Source organism: Cygnus olor, chromosome 1 (genome assembly GCF_009769625.2).
Source record: "Cygnus olor isolate bCygOlo1 chromosome 1, bCygOlo1.pri.v2, whole genome shotgun sequence".
Lineage (NCBI taxonomy): Eukaryota > Metazoa > Chordata > Aves > Anseriformes > Anatidae > Cygnus > Cygnus olor.
Window position 1 is genome coordinate 89,943,950 of NC_049169.1, and position 27,218 is coordinate 89,971,167.

Below are 27,218 nucleotides of genomic sequence, written 5' to 3' on the forward strand. Positions count from 1 at the left end.
GCTGTCAGGCGGGTTCGTTTCTCCTCTTTTCTTCTCTTTTCTCTACTTTTCCTTTCTTTTATCTTCTCTCCTTTTTCTCCTCTTTTCTCTCCTTTTCTCCTCTCCTCTTTTTTCTTTCCCTCTTCTTTTCTCTCCTCTCTCTCCTCTCCTGTCCTGTCCTCCTCTTTTTTCTCCTTCCCTCTTCTCTTCTTTTCTCTCCTTTTTCTCTTTTCTTTTTTTTTTCCTTTTCCTTTTCCTTTTCCTTTTCCTTTTCCTTTTCCTTTTCCTTTTCCTTTTCCTTTTCCTTTTCCTTTTCCTCTCCTCTCCTTTCTCTTTCCATTTCCTTTTTTTTTTTTCCTTTCCCTTTCTCCCTTTCCCTTAAGAAATAACAGTTCTGTAGGAAGGGACCCCCGACGACCACCTACCCGAGGTGCAGTTCCCCCTCCTCCACACACCCCCCCCCGTACCCCCCTTCCCCGGGGCGCGGCGCCGAGCCCCCGCTTTCGGTCCCGGCGGTGAAGGCGGCGGCCGCGGGCGCCACCTGCTGGGGCCGGCTCAGGGCCGTTTGCATCCCTCCCGGTGCTTCGGGGTCCGGGGGGGTGGGATGGGGCTGCCTCTGGGGAAAGACCCCCTGGAGATTCCGTGAGCAGCGCCTGGCAGCGGGCGGCAGCGTCCCTTGGCGGCGGATGCATCAGCTCTGCTCTTTGGGATCTGGCCCTGCTACGGCACACGCCGAGAAAACACCAGCCCCAAGCCTTAGGGTCACGCTAGCCTTGGGAATGCAGCCCAAGGCACCCTGCAAAACCTTAGTGCCAGAGGGAGCATCTCTGCCGTCAAGCAATTAGGATGATTAAAATATCTATAACGCGAAAAGAACCCCTTGTTGACTTGTATACTGTAGACGGTCATCCTCAGCTGATGACAAGGAAGAAAGTCGAGGCTCTCCAGAGCCCTTGGAATATGGCTATCTAGCTTTTTCCCGTATATATAGGAAATATATAAATATATACAGGAATAAAAAGCTGCCTGCTTTTGCAGTGACTGATGGTATGACAAAAGTTAAACTGCTTTGTTTCCACAAACCCATACACACAAGAAATGCTCAGATTAGTAAAGTCCTCTGCACGTTCAAAGTCTGTATAATTTGGAAGAAGGAAAGTGTTTTCTATTGAGCACAGATATTACCTTAACGATGAACTCAGAACTCCTTGCGCTAGAAGGTAAATAACACTATAAAACACTTTAAAATGTCTGTCAGATTGTTCTTTCCAGTAAGTCATGGAAAGTAATTCATGTGAAGTCACAGTAATTCATGTAAAGTCACAAGAAATACAGTGCTCCGAGCCCTGATACTCATTGGCCAGTGTTTAGCAGTAAATAATGCAAATCCCATTCCTAAATCAGAATACCAATTTTGTTTGACATGATTTAATTTTAGTTGATTTGCCTTAATTACAAAAAGACCATTGTGGTAACAATAAATTTTCAAACAAGCTTGCAGGGACAGTTTCTTGGCTTGCTTAAGTCGATGTAAGAGCACAATGCTGCCAAAAGCAGTGCTCCTGCTGCATCTCTTGCACTTTGCATTGGTAATCACACAACTGCTGACCCAAATGACATCCATCCAGTGCGCTGATGTGACCCAACCCCCAGCACGATCATTTAATCATTAGTGTCAATGCAAGGAACTACGCAGCCTGGGCAGGATAGGGTAAATCTGGACTGCCCCTTCCACAGACTTAAGACACCTGGGACACTTTCTCCAAGGTCCTGAAAAATCTGAAGATAGCAAATGACAAAAACCAATGAAGAACAAGTAAAAATAAAAGGATTATATTCCTTTCTCTTCTCACGTATACCATAAATATAATACTCAGAAAAGCATACTCAAGGGCAATTATCATTTCAAAGGCACGACTCTTCCAAAAGGACTGTCACATTCCATTATCCTCGGGGTCCGTATTCACTTCAGTCCTTAAGTCTCTGGTCGATTGATTACTTGTAAATGAGCCCTCACCTGACTCTTCCTTGTGACTTCACCAAAGGCATCTGCATCTTCTTTGCCAACAGGTCCACTGGGCCTGCATGGTACTCTTTATGTCATATCAGCCTCTCCCAGTGCTCTTGTGCTGAAACCCCCTGGTGACAAATGCAGACTATTTTCTTTCAATGTAAGCTACTGATTTCTGCTTTGGTGTTTTCTCTCTTTCTGTCTTCTTGGTTTGGCTTTACAGTGATAGGATGTGTTGGGTCATATTAGCTGATACTTGCAGAGTAAAAAAAAAAAAAAAAAAAAGTAATTGCAATAACTGCTCCTGTAGGTCTCAAAAAGCTGGTGTTAAGCCAAGGTTTTCCCATGTAATCATGGTGTCCATACAGCAGAGCTGTCATCTCTATACACTCAGTAAAACAGAAAGCTTCAGCACTCTTTAGGCAGGCTTATGGAATGATGTGTTAATCTACTCCCATTAACAAGACAGCAAATTCCCAGTTGATTACCCAATTCAAATTAAGCACATGTAATCTCTCTGTGACACTCACAATGGTGTTAGTGTAATGCATACAGAGAGAGAAGGGATGAAGTCAGTGTGCTCAGGAGTGCTCAGCTGCCAACATTAATGTCATTTAGGCACTCTGAATTTTAATATGGGTCATTAACACCAAACTCCTGTAATCACTGCTTTAAAGACAGAGCTTCTTAACTGTGTCAGTCTTCCACTGTGCACTACAGAAGCAGTGCAGGCGATGTTACAGGTTTTCCAGTTCGTGGTAGGATGGGGGAGTCCCATCAGACTCTACCATGGACGTGTACTTTATGGGAGGTGGCGGTGGCTTGAAAGATGGAGGTCTGTTCATACTGCAATGGAAGAGACAAAATATGGTATAACACAAAAGCCACATGAAAGACTATTGTAAAATGTTCACAAGAGGAAGTAGACGGACACTAAGCAGAGAGTATGTTGTAACAGCACCTGGCATTGGCTCTTAGACATCATGATTTCCCTGTTCCTCTTTTACAGCCCCAATGCACCTCCTGGTGCCCATGTGGCTTTCTGAGCTCCCACCTCACAGTTTTATTTTATTCATGTTTTAAAAAAAGATCATGGCCCTGGTGAACCACTCAAAGCCATCACAGGGAACTTCTGCTCCTGCTGCTCTTTGAAGATATATTTAAAGACTCATAACTTCTTTCTTTTGCCAATTTATAGGCCAAGATAAAGTAAGGTCCTGTCCCAAATCAGTGATAAAAATCCACTCCATTTTTACCTTCGATATATAGGGTTTGCTGTTATGTTTCGAAAGGATTTTCTAGGACAGCAAATGATTCATGATCTCCATGATTTTTCAAACATTTTAGTAATGGTAGGAAGATTAAAAACAATTGGCTTTTAGATACCACTTTCATCAGAGGGTCTCTGAATGCTTTACTAAGGAATTAAACTTTGGCCATAATTACCAACTCAGTGCTTCTCTGACTGGGATTGTGTATCAGGTAGCCTACTTTCACATATATTATCCACAACTCCTGTAGTACCCTAGAAGTACAGTTACATTAAAGTATGTCCTCAAGTAACCATGCAAAATGAGAGAGCAAAGGCAGCTGGCAGGGAGGCTAATACAAGTGGGATGCTCTGGGGAAAAAAAATTACTTGCACTCTTCCCTCATACCCTACAGCATGCACCAAAGCTGCACCACAGCTCTTTTTAAGGTTTATTTCAGAGAGAATCTACAGAATGGATGAGAGGACTGAGACCACTCTACACTGCATACCCCTGTATAAAAAGGTGGCATTAGTGATCCACATACTTAAAGGCCTTGTACACTATGGAGAGTTTCAGGTGGAAACACTTAAGTCCAAACAGCAGAGACTGGAGTTTGTGCTGTATTATACCTCCCACCCATTCTGTTCCCCTTGCTGATACTTACATCTCTTTTTGGTACTGACACCATTTCCTGATGCCTAACACTATCAGAAAGCTGCAGAAGAGGAGCATGACCGCTACCACCGTTGGCCAGGGGAAGCGACTGGCTACTGTATTCTTCACATTGCCTGCAAGGGACACAGTAATGAGCCAAACCTGGTCAGAGGGAGAGATGTTTGTGCCTGCTGCCTTTGGCTTCCCGATCCTCCCCAGCCCTGCAGACAAAGCGGCCTCAGCCCAATACAGGATGGCCAGGTTTCCAGGCTGAGCACTGTAAAACCTGAACATCACTGCTCCAATTCATGGACTTGTGTTCTGGCTGGGTTTGCAGGCTGATTTCAGCCACGCACCAGTGGCTGAATGAGGTTATTTAGGCACAGCTGGACAAGCGCTGCATCAGAAAACCACTGGTGTTCTCTGTTCCCCCATGAGCTTCTCCACAGAGAGGCAGCATGTCTCAGCACACCCCCAGCACTCATTCCCACTGCTTAGGATTTGTAGGATCATGTCTCACCAGTACTCTTGACCAGTGGGATGGTGGTAAAGAAACCTTTCCATCTGGTAGCCGAAACAGGCTGGTCTGTTATGCTGAAGGACACGTTACCTGCAAAGATATGGGTACAGAACATTTTTAGTAGCTTACTTGTTCTTTGTTTTGTTTTATTATTATTTATTTTAACAAATAATATGTCCAAACCATTCTATGATTCTGTGTTTAGAAGCCACCATCATTTACCCTGCTGAGGACTGGAAATCAAATTCCAGAGTCTGTGTGTCAAAGTTCACTTTGTGGGACAATTGTGTTTTTGGCCTACAAGCTACTGCTAGGCAAAGAAATTTGCTTTTATCAAATAAAAGAACATTAGAAGAAACAGGGAACACTGGTAAATACCTATTAAGATATTCCAGCAAGCCAGCACTGAGCTGCACAGCAGTCTGGGAGAATGATAAGATTTTTGCTTCTTTGATGGTAATGAAAAAGCTAAAGATACTAAGTGGCTTAGCAGCAACACAGAGTCTGCTTCTGCCATGACTGCATGAAACCTCAGTGTCCTGTATCAAGAGCTGTGTCTGAACCACAAAAATAATATTTCATTTGTTTGTAGACAGACATTTTCCCTTTCCTAATACAGTTAAGCTACCAGCCTTTAAGATCAGTGCTGCCTAAGGACACATGCCTGTTTTCTCGAGCTGTCTTTGTGTTCATGTGCTCCAAAACAATAGCTAAAATATGCAGCTAGACAACTATACGGTATTTGCAGAACCGTCACAGCACTTACTATGCACAGGGGTTGTATCCTCAGATGAGCGCGTTGCATTCTTGAGGCTCTTTGGGGATTCAGTGGTAGAATCATTCAAATCTGTATAAAAGCAGTAATAACCTTAAATGGTTGTAACAGCCTGTACGTGACTGCTTCATTAGGCTTAACTGTGGCTATTTTATATCATCATTTTTCCCCGATGCAAACAACAAATGGAATAACAGAGATACCTGAGAGTCTTTCATGTAATTGCTGGTTTATAGATCCAAGGAAAAAAATCCCACTGTATAAATGATGTAGATGAGTAACCAGACTGAGCCAGGAAAAATCTAGCTTTCTCATGAGATGCTGGTTCTGACTGAGAGTAAGCAGTCAAACATACGTATATATATATATAGAGAGAAGTTTTTTAAAAATACATATATGTGTGCATATATACATATAAAGATACATATTTTAAAAACACAACTACAAATACATTTAATAAAAACCCCTACCATATATATATATATGTTTATATATATATGTACTCAAGCATATATGAATGCTCAATTACAATCAGAAAAAAATCAATCCACTTTTAGGGCACTCTAAAAATTCACTAAGAGTTTTTGATGTTAATTCAATTTAGTGTTGTTTTTTCCTTGTTTATCAGACATTAAATTCTACAGGGGCAAGCATGGTAGACATGCCATTTAGAAGAGGACAAAAGAAAAAAAAAAAGGACGTACACTTAGAAATCTCATAGCACTGTGCTCTATACAGCATGCCAATGAAAGCTATGTATTTATGTATTATTATTTACATAATGGCTTGTGTTACAGCCTCAGAGAATTTAGCTAATAGTGATAATCCCCACTGCAGGAGCCCTGTGGCTCTGGGAGGACGTACTGGAACACATTGGTATGCCTCAGCAAGCACACCGGTGCTTGTGTGCTCTGAAATTGTTCTCAGTTATAGCTGCCTCACGGAAGACCCTTCAAGCTCATGCCTCAGCTAGCTGTCAGGCAGACGTGGCTGTATGGAAGACAGTGGGTGGTGCTGTACCTCTCTTAAATAAAACGTGGTTCAGTTTGCTTTTTAACAAAACTGCAACGGGCAAGCTGTGCAAGAGTGGGATCGCAAGGCAAGCGGAGTTGTCACAAGGTTTCAGTCTAACTGTGTGGTTGTGGGTTATATGCCGGTATATAACCACCAGTGTGCTGCAAAAATATATTCAGAATAAAGAAGGTGGCTGTTGTATTTGTGCTTCAGCCAGAAGATGACTGCCATACAAATACAATAGCGCACTGACAGGTCCTGCCTGTCCTGAAAGCACAAAGCAAGATGTAAAAAAATCAAGTAATTTCTCACATTCTGCTGCCAAACAAAGGTTTTCTGAAGGGAAAGATTTGAGAAAAAATGTCCACCCCCACCTTTTTTTCATTCATTGGTCTTTAATGAAGCTGCCTTCCAATGTTCTATTAGCCAGCCTTTATAGCCCCACATTAGCTCACAATTTCATTGCTGCTCTGTGATTTTATTTAGCTTCTCCAGTAATTTATTTTGTCTATAAACTGCCCTCAATACTCACTACATTTGCCTAGTAACCCTCCTAATTTTAATATTATTAAATTAAATACATCTAATAAAAACAGTATACGGAAACATTTTTCATTCCTCTTTCACTGCTGCAAATCCTTAAGGCTTGGAAGACTTGAGCCTTTGTCTTCTAACTCAGTGCAATTCAGCAGAGGAATGCTTCTGTGGAGCATTAAAAAGCTAGTACAGATGACACCACTTGATGTTTGTTCTCTGTTTGGACACTACTTTTCCATGTTTAGTAATGATTTTTGGATGGCAGCATGATGAATATCAAGTGACAACTGAACATAAGCACCACAGATGTCATGGGCTTGGCAAAGGTATTGCAAACTGAGGGCCACATAGAGTACCTGCTGCTGCACTTTTTGCCAGAGACTCCAGACCACCACAGATGTGCAGCCTAAGTCTGTACCACATTTGTACTTTGCAGCACCTCTTATTAGCTTCATAACATCCCTGCTACAGTCCTATCAAGCACAGGAGATGTATCATCTACTCACATGCTGTTGTCACATTCTCTCTGAATGCTGTGATGCTGGTATAGCTTTTTGTCTCTGGGGCAGAAATCAGCTCTCCTGTTGAAAAACACGCACATGCTTGCAAAAATTACTGTTGAGGACCCCATCGTTTGTTCTTCATTTTTTCCTCTTTCTTCCCTAAATGTCACATAGTTGTAAACTATCATCTGAAATTTTGGCTTCCCCCAGACACCACCAGAAAATCCTGTGTCTGGTTTTAAAGGTCTGTCACAAGCTAGAAACTTAAGAGGAGCTTAGTGAGCTGTATGAATAAACTGAGAAAACATGGGGTATTTAGGCCTGAATTTTTGGCTTTCAGCTGAAAATCAGAAACTGTGAGTGTACTGGCTTGTTTCAACCTGAAATCAATGGAGAGTGTTGAAAAAATGTACGTAAACTTGAATTTAGACAGGGTTTTACCAGGTCCAATGGGATGAAACTGTGTTTCCAACAAGCAAAGAGAAGTTATAAGGAAGTTAGTACAGGGGATTCACACCTACAATGGCTGGTGCCAAATACCAACTTCTTTAACATTTTTCTTGAATCTTCTTTTGAAGCAGTAAGTGTTCTGGAGATGAACTAGCTATTTATCTGATGTTCAGACACAGACAGATGGTGGTTAGCAAGTAGACCTCTATCTGTCCATGAGGAATATTTCACATTTACTAAAAAGAGGCCATCTTTCCTTACACCTGTCTCATTTTTGGAAAAGTGCCATTCTGCCATCTGAACAAACCTGAGAAAGAGAAATGCAGCTATAACTTAGCAGTCAAAGCCTGGGGATTTCTGGGATCAGAGATGGAGGTTAAGGAAAGACCAGGCTGTGGATTTAAGAGCCTTAGTTTTGCCTCCCCTCCTCCTTCTCCCATCTATTTCTGTGTACTATACTACTATACTTTTGTATTAATTCCCATCTGTCTCTTGGGTTTTCATTTTAACAACTTGCAAAATAAGGAGAACTGAAACACCACCCCCATCCCTGCCACGTTTTTTTTTTTTTTTTTTTTAAAGTGTCAGGCTTGGATTTAGCATCCTGACTCAGCTGCAGCCTTAAAGGTCTGACCAAAAACGCCATGGTGGGACTGGTGTGGGAACCAGAAGCAAGCCAGAGAGGTGCAGCACAAACCCATGCTCAGGACAGTGCTCCTGCCACACACTGGGGACACTGGTTAAAAGGCAGTCGTTCCCTGGGCAAAGGCAGTCGTTCCCTGGGCTATTTACAGGAGAGAAATGGCTCAGCTTTGGCTTGCACTACGACTTTGACATTGTACCTCCCCAAGCAGTTATGATATACAACCCAGTGAGGGGAATCCTCTCTATTCACATTGTATATTTATAGCCTTTCAGTCAAAATTATTCCCCCTTAGTGCCCTGCTGCCATCCAGGTCTCTGCTTCAGAGGGTGGGGAGGGCAGCCCAAGAAGAGGCCAGATTTAATTTCACTGCTGCTGCAATCTCTGTTCCTGCCCTGGCATACATATATATAACCTCCTCTTTGCCCCAGGCTTCATATGAATGTATTCACCTCCGAAACAGTGCACTGCTGGGTCAGAATCAATCCTTTTGCTCAGCCTTTTCCTACAGTACTGCTTCACATGTCACCAATTGCATTGCTCGCTCACACCTGGGTAAATATTGCTGTAGTATAATGGTGGTTGCTTTAAGTGAAGTTTGCAGGGTTGAATCACACAGATGAAGGAGGACACTTAACACCTGACAGGCTCACGAAAGTCAGCCTGTTGTAAGGCATTTTGTTTTGTCTGGAGAATAAGACTGCTGCAGACTCCACGGATTGTATTCATTCTTGCTATGGCTACTGTGCTGCTAGGGAGGGGAAGGCAGTGGTTCAGCACTGCTGAGCTGCATGGCCTCTTCCTCATGCTGCCTGTGCTGCCATTTTGTACATGCCATTTGAATCCAAAATGGGAGTTTCACATGCTGCGGTTCATGCTGAAGCAATACGGAAATCATTTTGGCCAAATTCATTACCTTGTGTTGTGGAAGCGTGAGACAAACTTGCTCGAGTTGTGAAATCTGGGGAGGCCGAAGATGTAAACTGATGCTCTAAAGAAACACAGATTAAACAGTATCCCATTTAGTTGGTAGAATGTTTAAAAATTAAAATTAAGAAATTATAGAACAACACAGATGAGTATAGAAGAAAGAACTTGCAGCAAGCATTGGGTAAACACAGACTATGTGACAGGGGCCTACAGTTGAGGTTGTAGGTTAAATGCTCAGGACACGTCCCATCTATTCAGCAGGCAATCAGTAAAAGTCAAGGTGATTAAAGCAAAGCCTTTCACATGGGCTAGCTGTTATTTAATTGTGCTTTTATACATAGGGCTCAGTTTAATGGCCATGGGGTAGATTATGCATGTGCCAGTGGTGCTCCTTGGCCTAGCTGGGGCCTGTCCAGATGTGGGCCTCGCAACATGTCACAACTGTATAGGCCTGGGTGATCACACGCTTTTTTGGGTTTTACTATCAATTACAGAAGATAGTTTAACATGGTTATCCATATGCTTCCTCTTGTAAAGCAGTGACACTTATCCCATATCATTAAAGAATAAGGATAATATGCTACTGTCAGGTCAAGATAAAAATGGGGATTTAAACTTCTTTTCTGTCACAAGCACCTCTCCATCATAACAGGATAAATTTATTTATGGTTTTATAGGATTTCTATTCCATTTTATAAAAGGCATAAGAATAATATTTGGTATTCATCATGCCATTTTACATGCTGTTCTAACGTGACAGAGCTTTAGTAGGATTTGTGTTAGCTCTCTTCCTGGTTGACTTTGCAGCTCACAAATTCCCATCCAAGAGCATTACAGGTACTGCCAGTGTCAGGGCATGCTGACCTCTCACTGACATTCTTCTGGCTCTCTGTACATGGCATTTAAGAAAAGGTCAAGCAAAGATCATACATCTATTGACTGAGTAATAAGGAAAGCTTTTTTAATTTTTCCTTACCTGAGGTAGTCATGACAGCCGATGTAAGTGCTGAATTTCCAAGGTCTATAACAAATCAAAGCAAACACCTTTACTAAAGATGAAAAGGGTATTTATTCTGCTTTGGAAAAGAGGGTCACTCAAGGGCTCAAGAGTGAGAGAAACTGCATCACACTTAATTTCCAAATAATCCTTCAATGCACAACCTAGCCAAGTGGTCTAGCAAGAAACAAGAAGCACCTGAGGGAACTATGACGTGTAACCCCTAGGGAAAGCAAAGGTTTGGGGGCCAAAGGGTCTGGAACCCCTACCACCTCCAATCTGCACCTCACTCAAAAATCGGAAGTGAGTTGCGTAGTTTTAACCCATGTAGGCAGATGTGTCTTATTAGCATGCAGGTTGAAATAACGTATGTGACCTGGTGAGGGCACCTGCATGGCTCCACCCATGAAGCATTTCAGAAGCTGCAACTCTGGCAGGAAATATCAGGAATACTACCCTGAAAAGTGCTCACCAAGTCCTCAAAGAAGTGGAGAGAGAGGGATTTATTCCTTGCAATTGAAGGGCTGTTAACCATCTGGCGTAGCACAACAGAGACATCGTCCTGCCCAAGCAGATTTTACATCCCAAGTAAGAGGAAGTTTATGTAGAAAAACACACCTCTTTCCTTGCCATTTATCTACAGCATTTCTCTGACACAAGCACATAATCTACTGCTGAGACACAACTGGCTCCTGTACAGAGCAAAGCAAGCTATCCAAGGAGAGGCATCTCCAAAGCACTTCAGCTGATGTGAGGGGAGAACAATTTGTCTATCTGCGATAAGCTGACAATAAGACAAACTTGCAGGGGAAGAGCACAAATTTTCCAAATTTACACAAATTAAGAAACATTCCATCAGTTCCTTAATTAGGCAAAAGTGTTGAGGATCTTGGCTGTGTACTTAAGCAGAATGTCGAACCATTAGTAGGGAAGTTATTTTTAATTACCAGCTCAGTGCTGAAAGAACTATATTCAAATGCTAGCTGAAGCATCAGAAAGAACATTAAGTGCCCTTCAAGGCCAGAGTTTAATTACGTTTGAGTTTAACTATGATGGATTACATCACCAAAATATCTGTGCATTGTATTTGCTCTGAAGTCATAGCTGCAGAAAAGGATACCTTACTATTCACCCAGAAACCATCTCTCCAATAGCTTTAAGAATTTATAGATGCACCCCTAACATAACCCAGGTTATTTTGTCTTCTAATTTATCCTACCTTCTGAAGCCATGTTGGTAAATGCTTGGGATGAGGCTTCATTAGATGTATTGTCTGTGAGGGGGGAAAAAAAAAAAACAAAGATGAAAGCAGTTCCTAAAAGAAGTTAGGCTTTTGTTTTATAGGTTGAAAATTTAGTCTGGAGTTTGTGCCATTAGTATGGCACCTTCACAGAACATTGCCAAGAATTAATTTAATTTTCCTCCTTTTTGTCACATCTAAATACATTAACATTTTTATACAGAGTGGATCTATCTTAGTGGTAGTATAGCCCACAGGCAAAAATGTAGACTTCTTTAATTGACATCTCTCTGATTTGAATACATTTCTACAACACTGCAAATTGGGTGAAATGAGTCATTTTGAAGAAAAAATGATCATTCATCTCCCCTCCTTCCAAAGCTATATTTTAAGGGACTAAGCTTTGGGTTTTGATGTAGTCTTTGTTGAAAAAATACCAATACTGTATCCAGAGCCAAAAGCTAATACAGGTGCAAGTAGTTACCACGGTACACATGAAGGCTGCCCCAGGGCCAGCAGTTCTGTTATATTATCTGTGCAACAAGGAACATACATAGTAGAAAAAAAAAAAAGTGTAACTATGCATTTGCACCTGAAGACAAGGTGTGCACAAGAGGGTGCTAAAGGAAGTCTATCTTGCCAGCCACTCTGCAGGACTGCTCAGTGAGAAATATGTGGTTGTAACAGCTCACTGGTGCTGTCTAGCTAAGTTAGTGTACTTTTGGGTATGGGAATTGCAGCAAGATACTGCCTAACAAATACCAAACATCTTATGTTTGTGTAGGAGTTTCTTTTCTTCTCAACTTGATGAGTTTACTCAGGCATTTTTGTCAGGTTTCTTGGCTCATTTAGAGACTTGAGCTAAGAAACCTGCCAGAAAGCTCAAGCTGTGTGATGAATGTGTTTAACAAAACTTCCATACACTTCCCATTTCTTCTGTAATTTAAATAGCAGAGAATACATGTGTTTGGTATTCTTAACATTTCAGATATGTCCTATCTATGAAAAACCTACCAAAAGAAATAAATATTTCTTCTGATGAAATATTCCATGTTTCATTCCTGAGGAAGGGAAACAGACATACACACGAGAATGTTGTATGTGCCTGGTGGGTCCCTTGTAACATTAGCATAGATCTCAGCTGATAGAAACCATCACTGTCTTGTGAGTCTTCTTGTTCAACAGACATTTCTGGAGAAGAAAAAACAAACACACACACAAAAAGAAAAAGAAAAGCTGCAAACCCTTTTCATAACACTTCAAATTATAAATCAGAGTCATGCAAAATGCCAGTACTAAAAAGCAAGCTTATATAGCTGAAGGTTTCTTGGCTGAGATGCTATCCAAAGCAGTCCACCCAGATGGACACCTACATGCTCCCATCAGCAGTAGTTTAGCAACTATTGCTTTTCCTCTGAATCATTTCTACAGTTACGTAATTGACCTGTTAATGGGACTTATTACCTTCAGACTGCTCCATCAGTGTTGCTTGGTCCACATACCACACGATGCTTGGCTTGGGAAATGCATTCCTCACAATGCAGCTCACATTTGGCTGTGGGACAGTGACGAACAGTTAGCCTCCAGCATTCTCACCTGTCTGCCGCTGCTGGCATACAAAATCCACGATGGACAGAGTTGCTCTGACAATCTTATTTACACATCACCCTCCTTGGCCAGGAAGCACTCCCTCCTCATTGCAATTCTTCCCCTACCATTTTTTTAGTTGGAGGCACCATGGAAGGAAAGTTAAGGGACACCCCCATTGCTACCCTGGGGGTGATCGGGCTTCAATGCCCTTCAGTTCAGTTCAGTGGCTGGAGAGACATGGGGTGACCCCCCCAAGACCCAGCCCAGCACTTTGGGGACAAACACCCATATGGAGGAACACTGGCACTAGTAATGTGTAGGGTAAGGGGGCAAGAATGAGACATCTCCTGATTGTCATGCAAATCTTTCATTTGTTGGGCAGATAAGGACACAACTCCCATGAAAAAAACTGCCTAGCACATCGGTATGTTGAATACACAAAATTAGATACCTTTGTAGAGGGCATTGTACTTAAGAGGTTTCCAAAAGTCACAAGAAATCACATGTTTTAGATGCAGTAGTCCTGGCTGTATGGCAGTTGTTCCAAAAATCTGTGTGCTCACTTTACTTTCTCCTCAAGCAATAGAAGGGAAGAACTGGAGGGACCTCAAAATCAATGCTGGATGAAGGGGCGGGTACTAGCAAGGTACGAGGTCTCATCTGCATGCTGCCTGGATGTTCCCAATTAGATTTACGTAGTAGCTTATGGCACTGAGAGAAATTACCTTGTCCATTTAATCAAAAGACATTCATATGTGACTTAATGCAGCACACCGCCCTCTTACACCCACTTTTGAAGTGGGTTGCACACAACACATTTAGTTGAAAGGAAGTTTGATATATTGCAGGCAGCAGAAGTCAAACATTCAGTATGAAGACTGAAACTATCCAACTGAAACTCTTTCCTTGCCATTGTAAATAGTCACGAACTCAGCGTAATTGCTTTCCCCTCTTTTCTCTTCATCATCCCCTTATTATTCAGCCATTTTTAGTTCATAATATTTTTATAGATGCTTCCTGTGAAGAAATACAAATCTGGCATCCAAAGTAGATTTAGGCCCAATGAGAAAGGGTAGAAAAGAGAAGGGAAGCAGTCGGTGTTTGGAGATGAAGAATGGACAAACTCTTCTTTGAAGAGTTTCTACTGCCCAGCCCTATGAAAGCAGCACCCCCTCCTCTGCTCAGCAGGACAGTACAGACAAACACCTGCAGATTCCAACGCCACAAGTGAAAATAAGTCATCAGGGAGAATGTAGTGGTTTTACAGAACGGCCTAGCTCAGGCCTTGTCTGAAAACAGGTAGGTATGGTGAACACAAGCCTCTGCCTGCCCACAAGCACTCTTTCTGATGAAAACTTCCTTAATCTGGAATGCTTACAGATTGAAAGTTTCAACCTGGATGGATGCAACAGGAAGCAGAACATCATAACAAGTAGCAAGAGTGTTCAGTCATAGGGGCCACAAATATGTTTTATGCTAAGTACAGCCAGAGCTGTACAGCAGACTTTCTTTTTAGGTTTTACTCTAAGGAAGCAGGTGATAAAAGAGATTCCCAAAACACGAGTAAGTGCTCAGCTCTAAACAAGGACCCTCTAACTTAGATCCAGTCACTCCACTGATATTTGATTACTCCAGCTGAGTTGTGCTTGGAGCACATTATGATATATTATGCCTGGCAAGACCATTGCTTTCCCCTTGTCTCAGTAGGCAACTTGGTAGCAGCCTGGAGCTGTCACCAGCCCAACACTAAGTCAGAGCAGCACCACTTCTGCTTGAACTGCAAGGTAATGACTCAGAAGGATTTCTGCCCAAGATAGATATCACAGAGGGATCAGTTCTCATTTCGGTGATGCTGAAGCTCATCTCAGAGTTACAGAGGAAATGTTGACAAATTGTACTAGAAAATACAGTACTAGTTACCACCAAAACTCATCTCCCTGCCCAGTGCTAGAATCAGTGATATTCATGTTATTCCTCGCAGCCCCAGTGATGGTGGCAAATGATCTGCTCAGCCTCTCCTGGGGTCCTTACCAGCCCTTACTATGAAGAAGGCTTTCCCAATGTCTAATCTGAATCTTCCTTTCAGAATCTAAGCCTGCCACTTCTGGTTCTGTACAAGTGCATTAAAGAGGCTATTCCTTTCACCTTTCCTGCAGCCTTTCACATATGTGAAGAATTATAGTCTAAAGAAGAAAAGTATGAGAAGTCCAGAAGAGAACAGCCTTAAATTCTTTCCCCAGAAGATTTTGCTTCAACCCCTAATTTCTCATCATCAGCAAGAATGGCTAATGTGGTCCAACAGGTTTCCTAAGAACTTATCTGAACTTGCTCATTTCTTCACACTATCTGGATGAGACTGTGGAATGAGAACATTTCCTTGGGTACTTTCTATAATTGGAACATAGCCATTAAAATGTCATAAGATTTTTACTTGAAACTTAAAGGAAATCCTAAGTTTCATGACTATTTCATAGTAGTTTCCATGTCCTGGTGTGAAGAATATTATTGTGAAAGACTAATGCTAGCTTTGTAGATAAAACCAGTGGCATTTTCTGACTAGCTGGTTGTAAACCATGTTTAACTCAAGCACAGGGAGTGGACCACCCACAAATGATTTATATTTGCTTTCTTGCCTATTCCTCAGAAGCTGACTAGTTACAGTGTCCCTGGTTATTTTCATTTCCTATCCTATGCAATATTATTCCCTTGGGTAAATATCATGTTTTCCATAGCTGCATTTCAAAAAGTCACATTTACCTTCAGTAAATAGCCACTTGCTTATCTAAAAATGATTGAACTTGGATATAACAGACGTTCTAAAATTTCCAACACATCCCCTGTAGGACCCGCAGTCCCCTGCATCACCACTGACCCCTCACAGCCTCTCCCCCCTGTCGCAGAGCCCTCCCTAGGGCTAACACAATGTCAGAGGTTACCCAACCCACAGAGGAACCCTCAGCTAGCTCCAAAATGCTCTCACTGAATCAGCATACTGCTGTGGGGACGGCAGTCACTCAGAAGGCATATGAGTCACTGACATTAGCTCATTGACTTGGAGGTCCCCCCTGCTGCCTGGCTCAGCACAGCCTGCCTGGCCCTGCTTGCCTGGAGCACCCTGAGCAAGCAGCCACGGTCACGGTCATGGCCATCCCTCTGTGCTCCAGCACTGCTCACCTTCTGTGAGGTGCCAGCTGGGCCTTCCTGCAGGCTAGCAGAGATTTCAGGGTAGGCTGGAAAGAAAACATAAAACATATTAACGAAATGGCTACCAAAGGTCACGGTAACAGCTTCTAATGAGACTTAATGGCCTTGTTTTGTAAAGAGAGTGCAAATTAAATCCTACATCCACCCACATACCTGGCAAGATAAAAGCTTGCACCACTCCAATTTGAGGTCAAGGAAGTGGTTTAGAAGTACACACCAGCAGCTACTACCACAAGATCTGTAGTCTATTTTTCTGCCTTTCAAAGATACTTCTGGGTGGCTTTGTTGAAGCTAGCTAAAGCCATCCTGCAGTCACAGCTCTCATAGCAGGGCATCACCGTTCCAGCTGTTGATTCCTCCAGGTGTTTGCCGTCAAAGCTATCTGCAAAAGTTTTAGCCATCCCCTGCCATCCCCCAAACTGTCCATTGATCTCAAGTACCACCTTTCCCCACGCTGTTGTTCTGGTAGATATGTGACAGTCTCATGCCACAGGCTCTTCCTGCCCTGGCCAGGAAGCCCAGAGCTCTCTTTTACATCAAAGCAGCGGTTTTCTGATGACCACATCCACAAGCAATGGAAAAAGGTTATATTTTTTTCTTTTTTTTTCCCTTTGCACAGCATTTCAGTTCTGGGCACAGCTGACTATAGATGCAACTTTGAGGTACCATAAGCCTCTTTTAGCTGGCATTTCTGAATCAGCCATTGGATTCCAGTAATGCTGACTGTTAAGTAAAAACTGCTGAAAATGGGGTTAACAACAAGTCCCAAAAGCCTTGAATAAATCATGCTTTGGCCCTTTCTGGGCCTTACAACTGGACTGAAAACAAGCACAGAACCTGGATCCACATTCTTTCTCTTTCCAAGCTAAATCTCATCTTAACCCCCACCATTAGTATAATTTTCTTTTCTTTTTTTTTTCTTCGCCTAATTCTGTTAAACCAGTGTAGGTCCACCTCAGTTCATTACTTTCCCTGCTGAGGTGATGTGTTCAAGTTTCCCTGTCATTTTTTAAAGCCAATCCACCCAGGATTCTCTCCCCCTCTTTTTCTAATTTCCATTTTTCTGCCAATTGTTACTGACTGGTTATGCCAGGACTGACCTATATCTAATGATTACGGCCTTGTGGTTCTCTAGACTTCTGGGTGGAATTTTCTTTTTTCTTTTTTTCTTTTTTCTTTTTCTTCTTTCTTCTTTTTGTTTGGTTCATCCTTCCTATCAGAAAATGAATATCTAAGATTTCTGCCTCACCAAAACAGTACTGGTGGTAGTGGGGCTGGCAGATAGAGAAATCTTTCAGGTGTAAGAAAATGTATGGTAAACTGGATCTTCTAATAGGAGCTAAAAGTTGGCTGGTAGACTAAATAACATTAAGTCTAGTGCCTGTTTTTCCTTTAGGGTTTTGATGAGAATGGGAATGCATCTCCACTTCTGTATTGGATGTGGGCTCTGCTTTTTGAGAAGACGTGTTTGCTCGGTAACTGTTCCGTAAGGCAACTCTCAAGCACAGCTTGGAATGACCTAATAGATCTTTTCCATTTAACATCTCAGACCCTGTTAACACTTTGACATTCATTTGTCTTGCTAGGATATTTACCAATGGTTTGGGTCTAGCAGAAATTCAATATTTAGTATAGTAGTTTCTGCTGCTGAGCTTTTACTCTTACAAAAAGGAGAAATCAATATTTGGCAAAGTTATATGTGAAAAGGCCATACATTTTCTCAGAAACTTGTACCTAAAAGAACTCCGTTCTGGAAAAGACATATTTTTAAGCATTGCAGTCTAAAAGTATCACCTCAAAAAAACCTCTTGATTGAACATATTCTTTTATTCAACTTATCAAGACCCTCAGCTTCACTGAGAGACTCACTCCTGCACTTCCCATGCTTCTCCTACCCAGCTCTCAGTCATACCCAGGCCACCTCAAGCATCTCTGGGGAAACACCACTGCCATCCCTCAGACTTGGGTTGTCTCAGTTGTGTTCACACTGCCCAGCCCATGGGATCCCTTGCACTTGTTCTCCCCCAGCTCCTGATGGTGTGGCACTACTATCATAAGCAAGCTAGTAGTTTCTGGGAGCATCATAAAATGTTCAGAAAAACCCACAGCCAAAGGCTGTGGTTTCTTTTTCTTGTTTGTATCTCTCCCCTCTTGTACCAGCTTATTGAGCTGGTGTGGGTCACATGTGACACAGAAATTCAGAGAAAAAAAAACAAACGTTTGGTTAACTGACACACAAAACAAGGCAAGAGCATCAGCCTGGGCAGAGAGAGCTCAAGTATCTTAATATACTTGAATGATTACCGAGGTAACTCTGTAGCTGCTTGACAAATTTTGATTTTTTTAAGAGTAAAATCCATGGCTGAATCATGCAAATGCGAGAGGAAATCTAAGATCATTAACTTCTATTTTCATTTCTCTTGCGTCAGTGACTGACACCCCTCTGACAGAAGTTCCGCACACCCCCCCCCGACTGTTCCCTGTTGAATCTTTCTTTGCATCCTGAGCATCAGCCTTGCATTTCTGTGCCACCCCTGAGCCATGAGCTTCCTCAGGCAAGCAGCTAAGTCAAGGGACTGTTGACAGACCCATTGGCTAAAACCCATTCATTTTAGGAGAGTTGGAAATATGTTTTTCAGACCCACTGCTCTACAAGCAGAAAATACAGCCTGATTTTCCGTGGGCAGCATTGCTCTTACCCAGTTGTGGAGTGGTTCCTAAACCTCTGAAAAGGGAACAGAGCAAGAAACTGAAGATGGGAAAGGCTTCCAACATGAAATACCAGCCCACGTTTGCAATACATGGGCCCTGCCCCTCCTGACCAGTTTGAGACCCTCTAGACAGGACCTCATTTTCAGAGCCAGAGCCTTTGGCAGCAGTTAAATCACATCTCCAAAGGACATGACTTTGCAGCAATGACAGCTCCAAATCACATTCCCTGCCTAGCAAATTCTGGCCATGAGTTCCTAACCATGGGCAGCATGGTCATTTTGTAACTGGGGCACAGAGATCTCGATGACCAACACACTTACCTGTAAGTTGAAATGTGTCAATGTAACCTTACACACATGGGTGAGATGGTGGTAATTTGCATGTCAGTATTGTTATGTGCTCAGTGGAGTAGAGCAAATATTTTTGATGCCAGACACGTAAAGAATGGCCTCAAATTCTTTTTAAGAACTACAAGGTTATTTACAAATATTTTAACTTACTGCAGCAGAAAAAAAAAAAAACAATAACATAAATGTGTATGTATATACACACATGTATATGTGAATATATAAAGTTGTATTTCAAAAGCTACTGCCTTCAGAAGCAGGTAGAAGCTTTACTTTTAGAAAAGTAAGAGGACAGCTGGCAGAAGGCCCTTACCGAACACTCTCACGGTGGTGCTGCTCTTCCGGATCCTCTCTGGGTGGTAGACCACGTGGCAAGAAAACACCTTGCCATCATCAGTGATTTTGGTGGGAAAAATCTTTAGAGCATTATTCAGACCCAGGTGGACTCTCCGTCTGTACAGCACGCTGCCATTCCCATACACCTCAGGACGGGAGGGCTCCTTGGTTATAAGTTCCTCTTTCTTTCCATTTTCCTCCTGTGAAAATATCATCCTGCATAACTTGTAAAGACTGGATATCCCCTGCTGTTTTTGTAGGCCAACACTATTCCCGCTATGAAAATTTTTCTCACACCCCTAGCACTTACTAGGTGTAAGCAGACATTTGCAACACTTATTTTTCCCCAATACATTGTCTTTTTATGAGGAGATCCCCCAGAACTTCAAAACTGATAGCGGTCATCATCTTACCAATAAACTACAGGGTAAATAGCTGTGTCTTGTGAGTCCTGGCTCCTGCAGCCTGCACAGAGGGCAACAGAGCTGCTAGTCTTGAAGTTTTTAAATAGTGAAAACGTACTAATAATAGCTCAAAGTCATCTCCTCAGACTGCCTGTGTGCCAGTCACCTTGACATATAGATGCAACCAGCACATCCTGGACATCTGTGCCTTGGTATATATTTGCAAGCTGTCCTCTAAACGATGCATGGTGACCCACGTGTCATTCTGATGACCTTTTGTGGTTTTTGTTGTGTTTTTTTTTTTTTCCCCTTTCCTCTGCTGCTTGATTTTGTAGAGTGAACAAGTTGCACTGAAAAGTGTTAAGGGTAAACATGCTCCCTACAGAAAAAATCATAATTTTAAAATTAAGAATTCACTGCAAAGAGATCTGAATAGGCAATAACATGTGACAGAAGACTAAAAAATGTAAATATTTTAAAGTCACCTTTAAGATAATCCGCAACAATTACAACACAGTGACACTAGATAGAAACTAATGGGCAAACCTCAAGCACTCTGCTTGCTGATATTTATATGAGTTAATGAAAAGGTTACTGTAATACATGCATACAAATATTTATCCAGAAAGTGAGATGCAGAACAAAAACATAACTAGCTTTAGATCTCACAGCAAATTGCTGTTTTATGTATGTGGTTAGCTAGATAACTGGGTTTGCATGTCTTCAGTGTGTGCCTGTGACATGGAGGTCAGCAGAGCTCAAAAACATTACAGTCAACCCTTTTTTTCCTATTTCTAAGCAGCCTGATATCTCACTAACCTACGCAGTAACCGTATTTTTCAGAGATATTAAAGCTTCACTACTGCATAAATCCCTGAGAAATCTGATGCAAAGAATATTTTACTTGTTACATTTGCTAAGTTCTTTGGTAAGACTGCTCTACATGTCCTCATGAAAAATTAAAAGCAATTAAGATGGGATTTTCCCTCTTTGTTTGTTTAGCAGCTATTGTTTGTGCTATGTTGCAAATGAACAATTATACTTTTCCCTATATTATTACTGTCCATCGCAATGGATAGCTATTGTTTAACAGATTCTGCAGGATGCAGTAAAATCCAACATTTCTCTTTCTATCTGCAAAAATACCGCGTAGTTTCTTCCATAATTTGTACTTGAGAAGAAATAATATTTGTACTTACCACTACCCACTTCAGAGGGTAATTGGACAAGTTTGCTGAGGTTGTGTTCTCAAGGCATGGAATTTCTAAAGTCTGGCTTAACTGCACTTCCTTCACGTAATGCTGCTCCTCTTTTAGCATCGCAACAACCGCAACAACGACAGCAACAACAAAAAGCCCAAGAAGGAAAATCAGAAACATGGTGTTCATCGTGCTTTAAGAACTGATGCTGACTGCCATTCGAGGAACAGGCACTTTTTTGATTAGAAGGGAACCGTAATTTTCAACCATTACCCACAGACACATTTGTTAAGTGAAAGCCCTGCATCCAATTCCAGATGTAGTTTCAAGACTTTAATTCATGACTTTACCCAAATTTTTGTGCAATTCATAAAAACCTTTGCTTAACTGCTGGATTGAGACATTGTCTTTTGGAGCTGAGCTTCAAATTTTCTCTTATCATTTTTTTCCACTACAATAAACCTTCACATCAATTTTGTGCACCTGTAGTTCCTTTTCTCTGCAGAATTTCTTTGCACTAAGCAAGGTGTTCAGCTGTCAGGCGGGTTAAGATTAACCCTGCTTTTCAGTGTAAGTGGTCCTTTTATTATTCTCAAACCTGCCTTCTGCCAGGAGCAGAGAGCCTCTCACTCTTTCCTTTGTACTCTATTTAAAAACATATCTCAGCATCTCCTACCCTATCCATTCCTGATACAGGGCTCGAATGCACCTGTGGAAAGACAGAAGTGGTGCATCAAGCAGAGCACAGCTCTGATCCAAATGTCAGATCTGCCTGCATGCCCGTGTCTAAGCAGGAAGAGCAGTGGTGCAGCTAGGTGATGTTGCCAGTGCCTTGGCAAGTGCTGAGCTCTCTGGCTAGCCTCTTGGCTGCAGCCTGCCTGGACCCTCTTGAACTTTGCTCCCCTGGTAGATTTGGCTTATGTGCTGAGACAAAACAGATAAGGTACTGTGCAGCATACAGCCCTCAGAAGTACCAAGATGAACATTTGCCCCAGGAACTCAGCCTGTGGACAGCCTCTGCCTGCTCTCACCATCACGTCACAGCCGCCTAGTTTCCCTTCTCTCTTTGATTTTCATCTCCATTAACAGGCTGGTGGTGATGGTACTATGTGTTTGAAAATCCTACATGTGCCTGCTGCTCTGCATGGTGTTTTTTTTCAGTATCTACTAGCTGAGTCCATCTGGATTCACTTCACTTCGATGCAGCTGGGAGCTGTACTTCACTGATGACTGCTGCCCTTCTCCATCCCACTCATAGGCTGCATTAAAGTCTTTTGCCTTCTTTTGAATGGACGAAGATCATTGCAAAAGATCTAATTACTGTAAAATGCAAATTGGCAAGAGGTATGTTGCAAATTGAATTTTTGATTTCTCTCTAGGAAGTGGTATCAGTAGCACCAATTTCTACATCATGCGGTGGCTGAAAAATCCACAACAGTGCTGATATGAATGGCAGCTGCCCACATTTAACATTATAACATATGTAGACAGCAGCTAGAGCTTTGAACACGCCAGTATCAACCAAGGCACCAGCACGGGAAGAGGAGCAGTGCCCAACTGTCACTATTACTTTATTAGGGAAGAGAAAGAAAAATTGTACAAAGAACAGAACTGTACCCATGGACACTGCTGTTCTCTGCTAACCCTAACATCGCCTGCACCTAACCCTGCTCTCAGCCCTTGAAAATGTGCTGCAGATACAGCCCTGGACACCACCAGGCTGAGCATGCTGGCCTTGAAGCTCTGAAATGAAACTTGGCTGGGTTTGTTGCGTTTACTTTAATCCTCTTCAGCTTGCTAGCAGAAAGCAAATGGGTCCAAAAGAGGTTTCTGGGGTCATCAAATCCAGTCCCTCTCCAGCACAGCTACAAGCTTGCCCAGCTCACCCAACATCCCTGCCCAGCTCCATCTTCATGGCAGTTTGGACTCTTTGGTCTCACTGCTGGCATTAAACAGCTGTTCCCGAAGCTGCTGCACCAGTGGTCAGCACTGTTGTTTAATTTGTAGCCAGATCCATTCACATCCTATTGAAAAACATTTATTCCTTCACCAGGATATTTAAATATCCTCCCAGGAGTTTACGCTCTCCCCCAAGGCTTACTTACCAAGAGCAGTCACGCTGCTTCCCAGCTTCCTTTTGGCTGACAAAACAAGCCAAGTGTCCAGTGCTGTGGCCATCCTAAACAACCCTCTGCTTTGCTCCACTTCAGTTTTGAAGGTGGGGACACACATCCATCTGCTGTGCTAAAACCCAGCCCTGCAAATCCCAGCCCTCATTTCATTTTCCAAAATGAAAGTATGCACACTGTCCATCTGACCATCTTTTGTGCACTCCCCTCTAACTTCATGTTCCTCCAAACAATGAAGGCTTCCTAATCACGAGCTGGATAATGGCCAACGAGTGCCTGGGACATAACAAACTCTAAGCAGCAGCATTTAGTGGCACTGTTACAAACATCAAACAAGCCACTCGCATTGACCAAGGAATGATTGTCTATCCTGATATCCCCTCCCCTTTTCCCTGCCATGAAAAAACAACATCATTTGTAATTACTTACCTTCTGCCTTGATGATAAGTTGAATTTTTGCAGCCTTTGTCCCATATGGGTAAGTAGCAAAACTGCACTCATACTGCCCGCTGAGGGAGATGGTAACATTTCTCAAGTGCAGAGCCCACTGCTGGCATTCAGATGAGGAGTTTAAGTCAGGAAAACACAAGGTCTCATTAATGTCCCAGTTGCAGCACTTCCTGGTGCTGAACGACACGGAAAAGTTGGAACAAGTCTCAAGAAATTCGAAGTAATGGGTGCCCAAAATGGGGTGATGAACAGCTATTCTGGACAGACGGTTGTCATCGGTCTTGGACCACTGTGCCTGTACTATGTAGGTGGACTGTGGTTTGGGGAAGGTGCACAGCAGGGTCACGTCGGTACCTGGCAAAGCGTGGACCACCTCTGTGTGTGCAATGACATCTCCAGCTTGGCCTTAAAAGCAAACAGGACAGTTTTCAGCACAAGAAATATTTAAGCAAAGCTTTCTTCTAAGCTGCCTTAGAAATGATTTGGTGCCTTAGCCCCAGATAACTCTGAAGGCTCATGCCTACAGCTGCAACAACCCTCTTTCAAGTAAATCTCCTGATTTACAGCTGAGAGATGCTGCAGATCTCTGCTGGCTGCAGAGGGGGGCCTGGAGGGCAAACCAGCACTTGCCCGAAGGAGGGTGGGGAGCTCCCATCGCTCTCACAGTGAAGTGCAACAGAGCTCTGAGAGGCCCCGTGAAAATGGAAACCTTTCAAGTCACATAAATGAAGCAGAAGCTGGGACCATTCATTCCTCAGCTCTGTTTTGCAAGAACAAACGAGGCATCCCTGCTGGCTGGTCCTGCCTTGTGCGGCTGCCCCTGCCCATTCCCACTCCTGTGGTGCTTCAGCAGGAAGCCATTCTTCCACCTCTGTGCTGTTAAATGGCTCCTGCATGGCCTGAACCGCTGCCCGCTTCAGTGTCAGAGGGAGCAGCCCCGCTATGAATGGCTTCTTCCTGAACTAATTTCATAAAGCACGTTGGCAGTCCTCAGTGTGCCATAGAAAGGAGTAATGGATCGGTGAAATGAAGGGGCTTTCAACATGAGCCTCCACTGCTTGTTTGCTGCTGTGCTGCCATAAGATTGATTTCTCTCCCTTCCTCCCTCCTGTGCACAAGAGGCTTGCAGTTCCTAAACCCCGTGTGCAGGGCACTGACAAGCTTGAGGAGATCAGGAATTCAGGGATGGGGGCAGTCGCGGTGAGCCAGGTGCTGTCTCACCCACAGAGCCAGACACAACCAGCCCTTTCTCCAAAAAAAGTGCAAAAATAAATTTGTACAGATGTCCTCAAGTACAGACTTGTCGCTGAATTTTACCCTCCCTGTGTTTCAAAACATCACTGTACATTTCCTCAGAGGACTTGTGCCGCATCCCACCATGAGTCCCCAGCACGGCCAGCACCTGCTCCTCCCCGTGTGTGCCTGTGGAAAGCAGGTGCCAACTTCTTGCCTTCGCCACCGGCTTGGTCTTTAGCAGGGAAGAAAATAGGAGCAGGTTCCCACCTCCCTGCAGAGCCAGCTGAGGTTTGGGACACAACTGCTGAAGAGTGACATGAGCACACAGGGAATATGTGCATGGAAAGCAAAGCTACCCCCTGCTCAGGGCAAATTTTCCATTCCTTTTTTGTCCCTGCGCATGTGCCATTCAACTTCTAATTCAATTCCATGAGATGGGAACAGATAGGAAGGTAGAGAAGAATAAGCCTGATATGGATATGAGCTGTGAGAACAAATTACAGAAAACTGTAGGACCGAGGAGCTTATTATAGCAAATGCTCATTGATTTCACTGGAAGTTTTGCATCAGTAAAGTTAACTAAAATGCAATCAGACTAGCAGGCAAGAGACACCCAGCAAGTTATCTGTCGTACTTTGGACTGATGCTGTATTAGGTCAAAGGACCACGTAAAGAAGGCCCACCAAAATTATTTGAATATTTTATAAAAAGATGAAAAAGTTATACATAAAGAATCTTTTATTATTATTATTATTGTTTATCAGTAGTCTAACGCGTTAGGTTATTTTAAGTAAAACCACTTCACACAAAAGTTTCTAACTTCATGTTAACATCTCAATATAATTCATCTAGTTTTATTCTAACTTCATTTTTCCAACTAAACGCTATCCATTAGCCCATACTTGCATTCCCAGACATTTACGTGTCTGATCTCCACAAAGGGGCTGGTGGTGGCCACTTTTACCTTTAAGTGGCCTTCACCTTTCCGTGAAGGTTTTATTCTTGGGGAAAAAAGCAGCAGTCCTACTTTTCTCCAAACAGCTTTGCATTGAACTTGCTTGCATGTCTTGAGGCTTCTATTTTGTTGTTTGCATTCAGGGACTTTTATTTTCTACGAAAACTCCTATGAACTATTTTCCTGTCTTTTAAAACCAATCTGTCTCACTGACATGGAAAATACGAACAGCCTATATTGGATATCGAGACGCATTTTTTCATGCCAGTCAAATGCATGAACCCATCATTTTTCTGTTCTTAATCAGAACAAAGGCTCAACACACAAAATTCTGCTTCCTAGCTGGCAATAAGTGCTCCTGCATTCAGGTTCGTCAGCCTGTTGGGGGCAGAGGGGCTTGTGAGCATCATCAGGCTTTTCAAGCCTTTTAAGTGGCACATAGGGCCGGACGGGGGAAAAGGAAGAGTCTACTTAAAGGGTTGCAGCTGTACAACATCCTTGCCTTTAAGTGTTTCAGTTCTTTCTTTCTCCCTGCACACACAGGTACGTGTGTGACAAGGAGATGTTTATTTGCTCTTTGAAAGCACACTTTGACTTTCTGCCGACTGGGGATGAGCACACATTGTGCTAAACACAAGTGAGATGGTCTCAGTGACTATTTTGGTGAAAAGAGGTTAGACATTCTGAATAAATGACTGTTCATCAACACAGACCACTTACTACTCCCTATTAGCTGCACAATGTTACCAAGGTTATTAGAAAGTTGTCACAAAACAGAACATCATTGCCGGTAGTTACAGCTTGCTCTAGAGAGACCTATTAACAAGGTTTTCACCCTCGGTCTGAAAATGCCACCCTCCCCAGCACCCTGCTCTGTGAGCCGAGCGCAGGCATCCCGCTGCCACGCTTACCTGCAGCACTGCGTGCAGACAGCAAGCAAAGGACGAGGAGGAACCATCTTCCCATCTTGTCTTGACAAAGCTTGGTTAAATACTTCAGAACTCTCTTGGCCTGTTCCTGGAACTTTCTCAGAAAAGGAAGTCAAAACGGCCTGCCCCGCGCAGACAGGCAGATGTGCAGCACGGTCACGCTCATCGCTCTAGCATGACTTCAAAGAAATGCTTCATTAAACATGAAAGCCTCGGTTTCC

The 27,218-nt window shown here is 42.8% G+C and overlaps 1 protein-coding gene across 1 annotated transcript; it reads right to left on the minus strand.

Annotated features, from left to right (window-relative positions):
• Positions 1-60: 60 nt before the first annotated feature.
• On the minus strand, positions 61-27,218 carry CD96 (CD96 molecule). The gene is made up of 15 exons (XM_040568884.1): positions 26,980-27,218; positions 23,857-24,282; positions 21,299-21,408; positions 19,673-19,895; positions 16,271-16,326; positions 12,971-13,061; positions 12,521-12,697; positions 11,486-11,539; positions 10,246-10,290; positions 9,256-9,330; positions 7,250-7,324; positions 5,184-5,264; positions 4,418-4,507; positions 3,908-4,031; positions 61-2,836 (listed from the first exon to the last, which is right to left on the minus strand). Exons 1-15 carry the CDS (start codon positions 27,032-27,034, stop codon positions 2,728-2,730), a joined length of 1,791 nt encoding a protein of 596 aa, XP_040424818.1. The 5' UTR covers positions 27,035-27,218; the 3' UTR covers positions 61-2,727.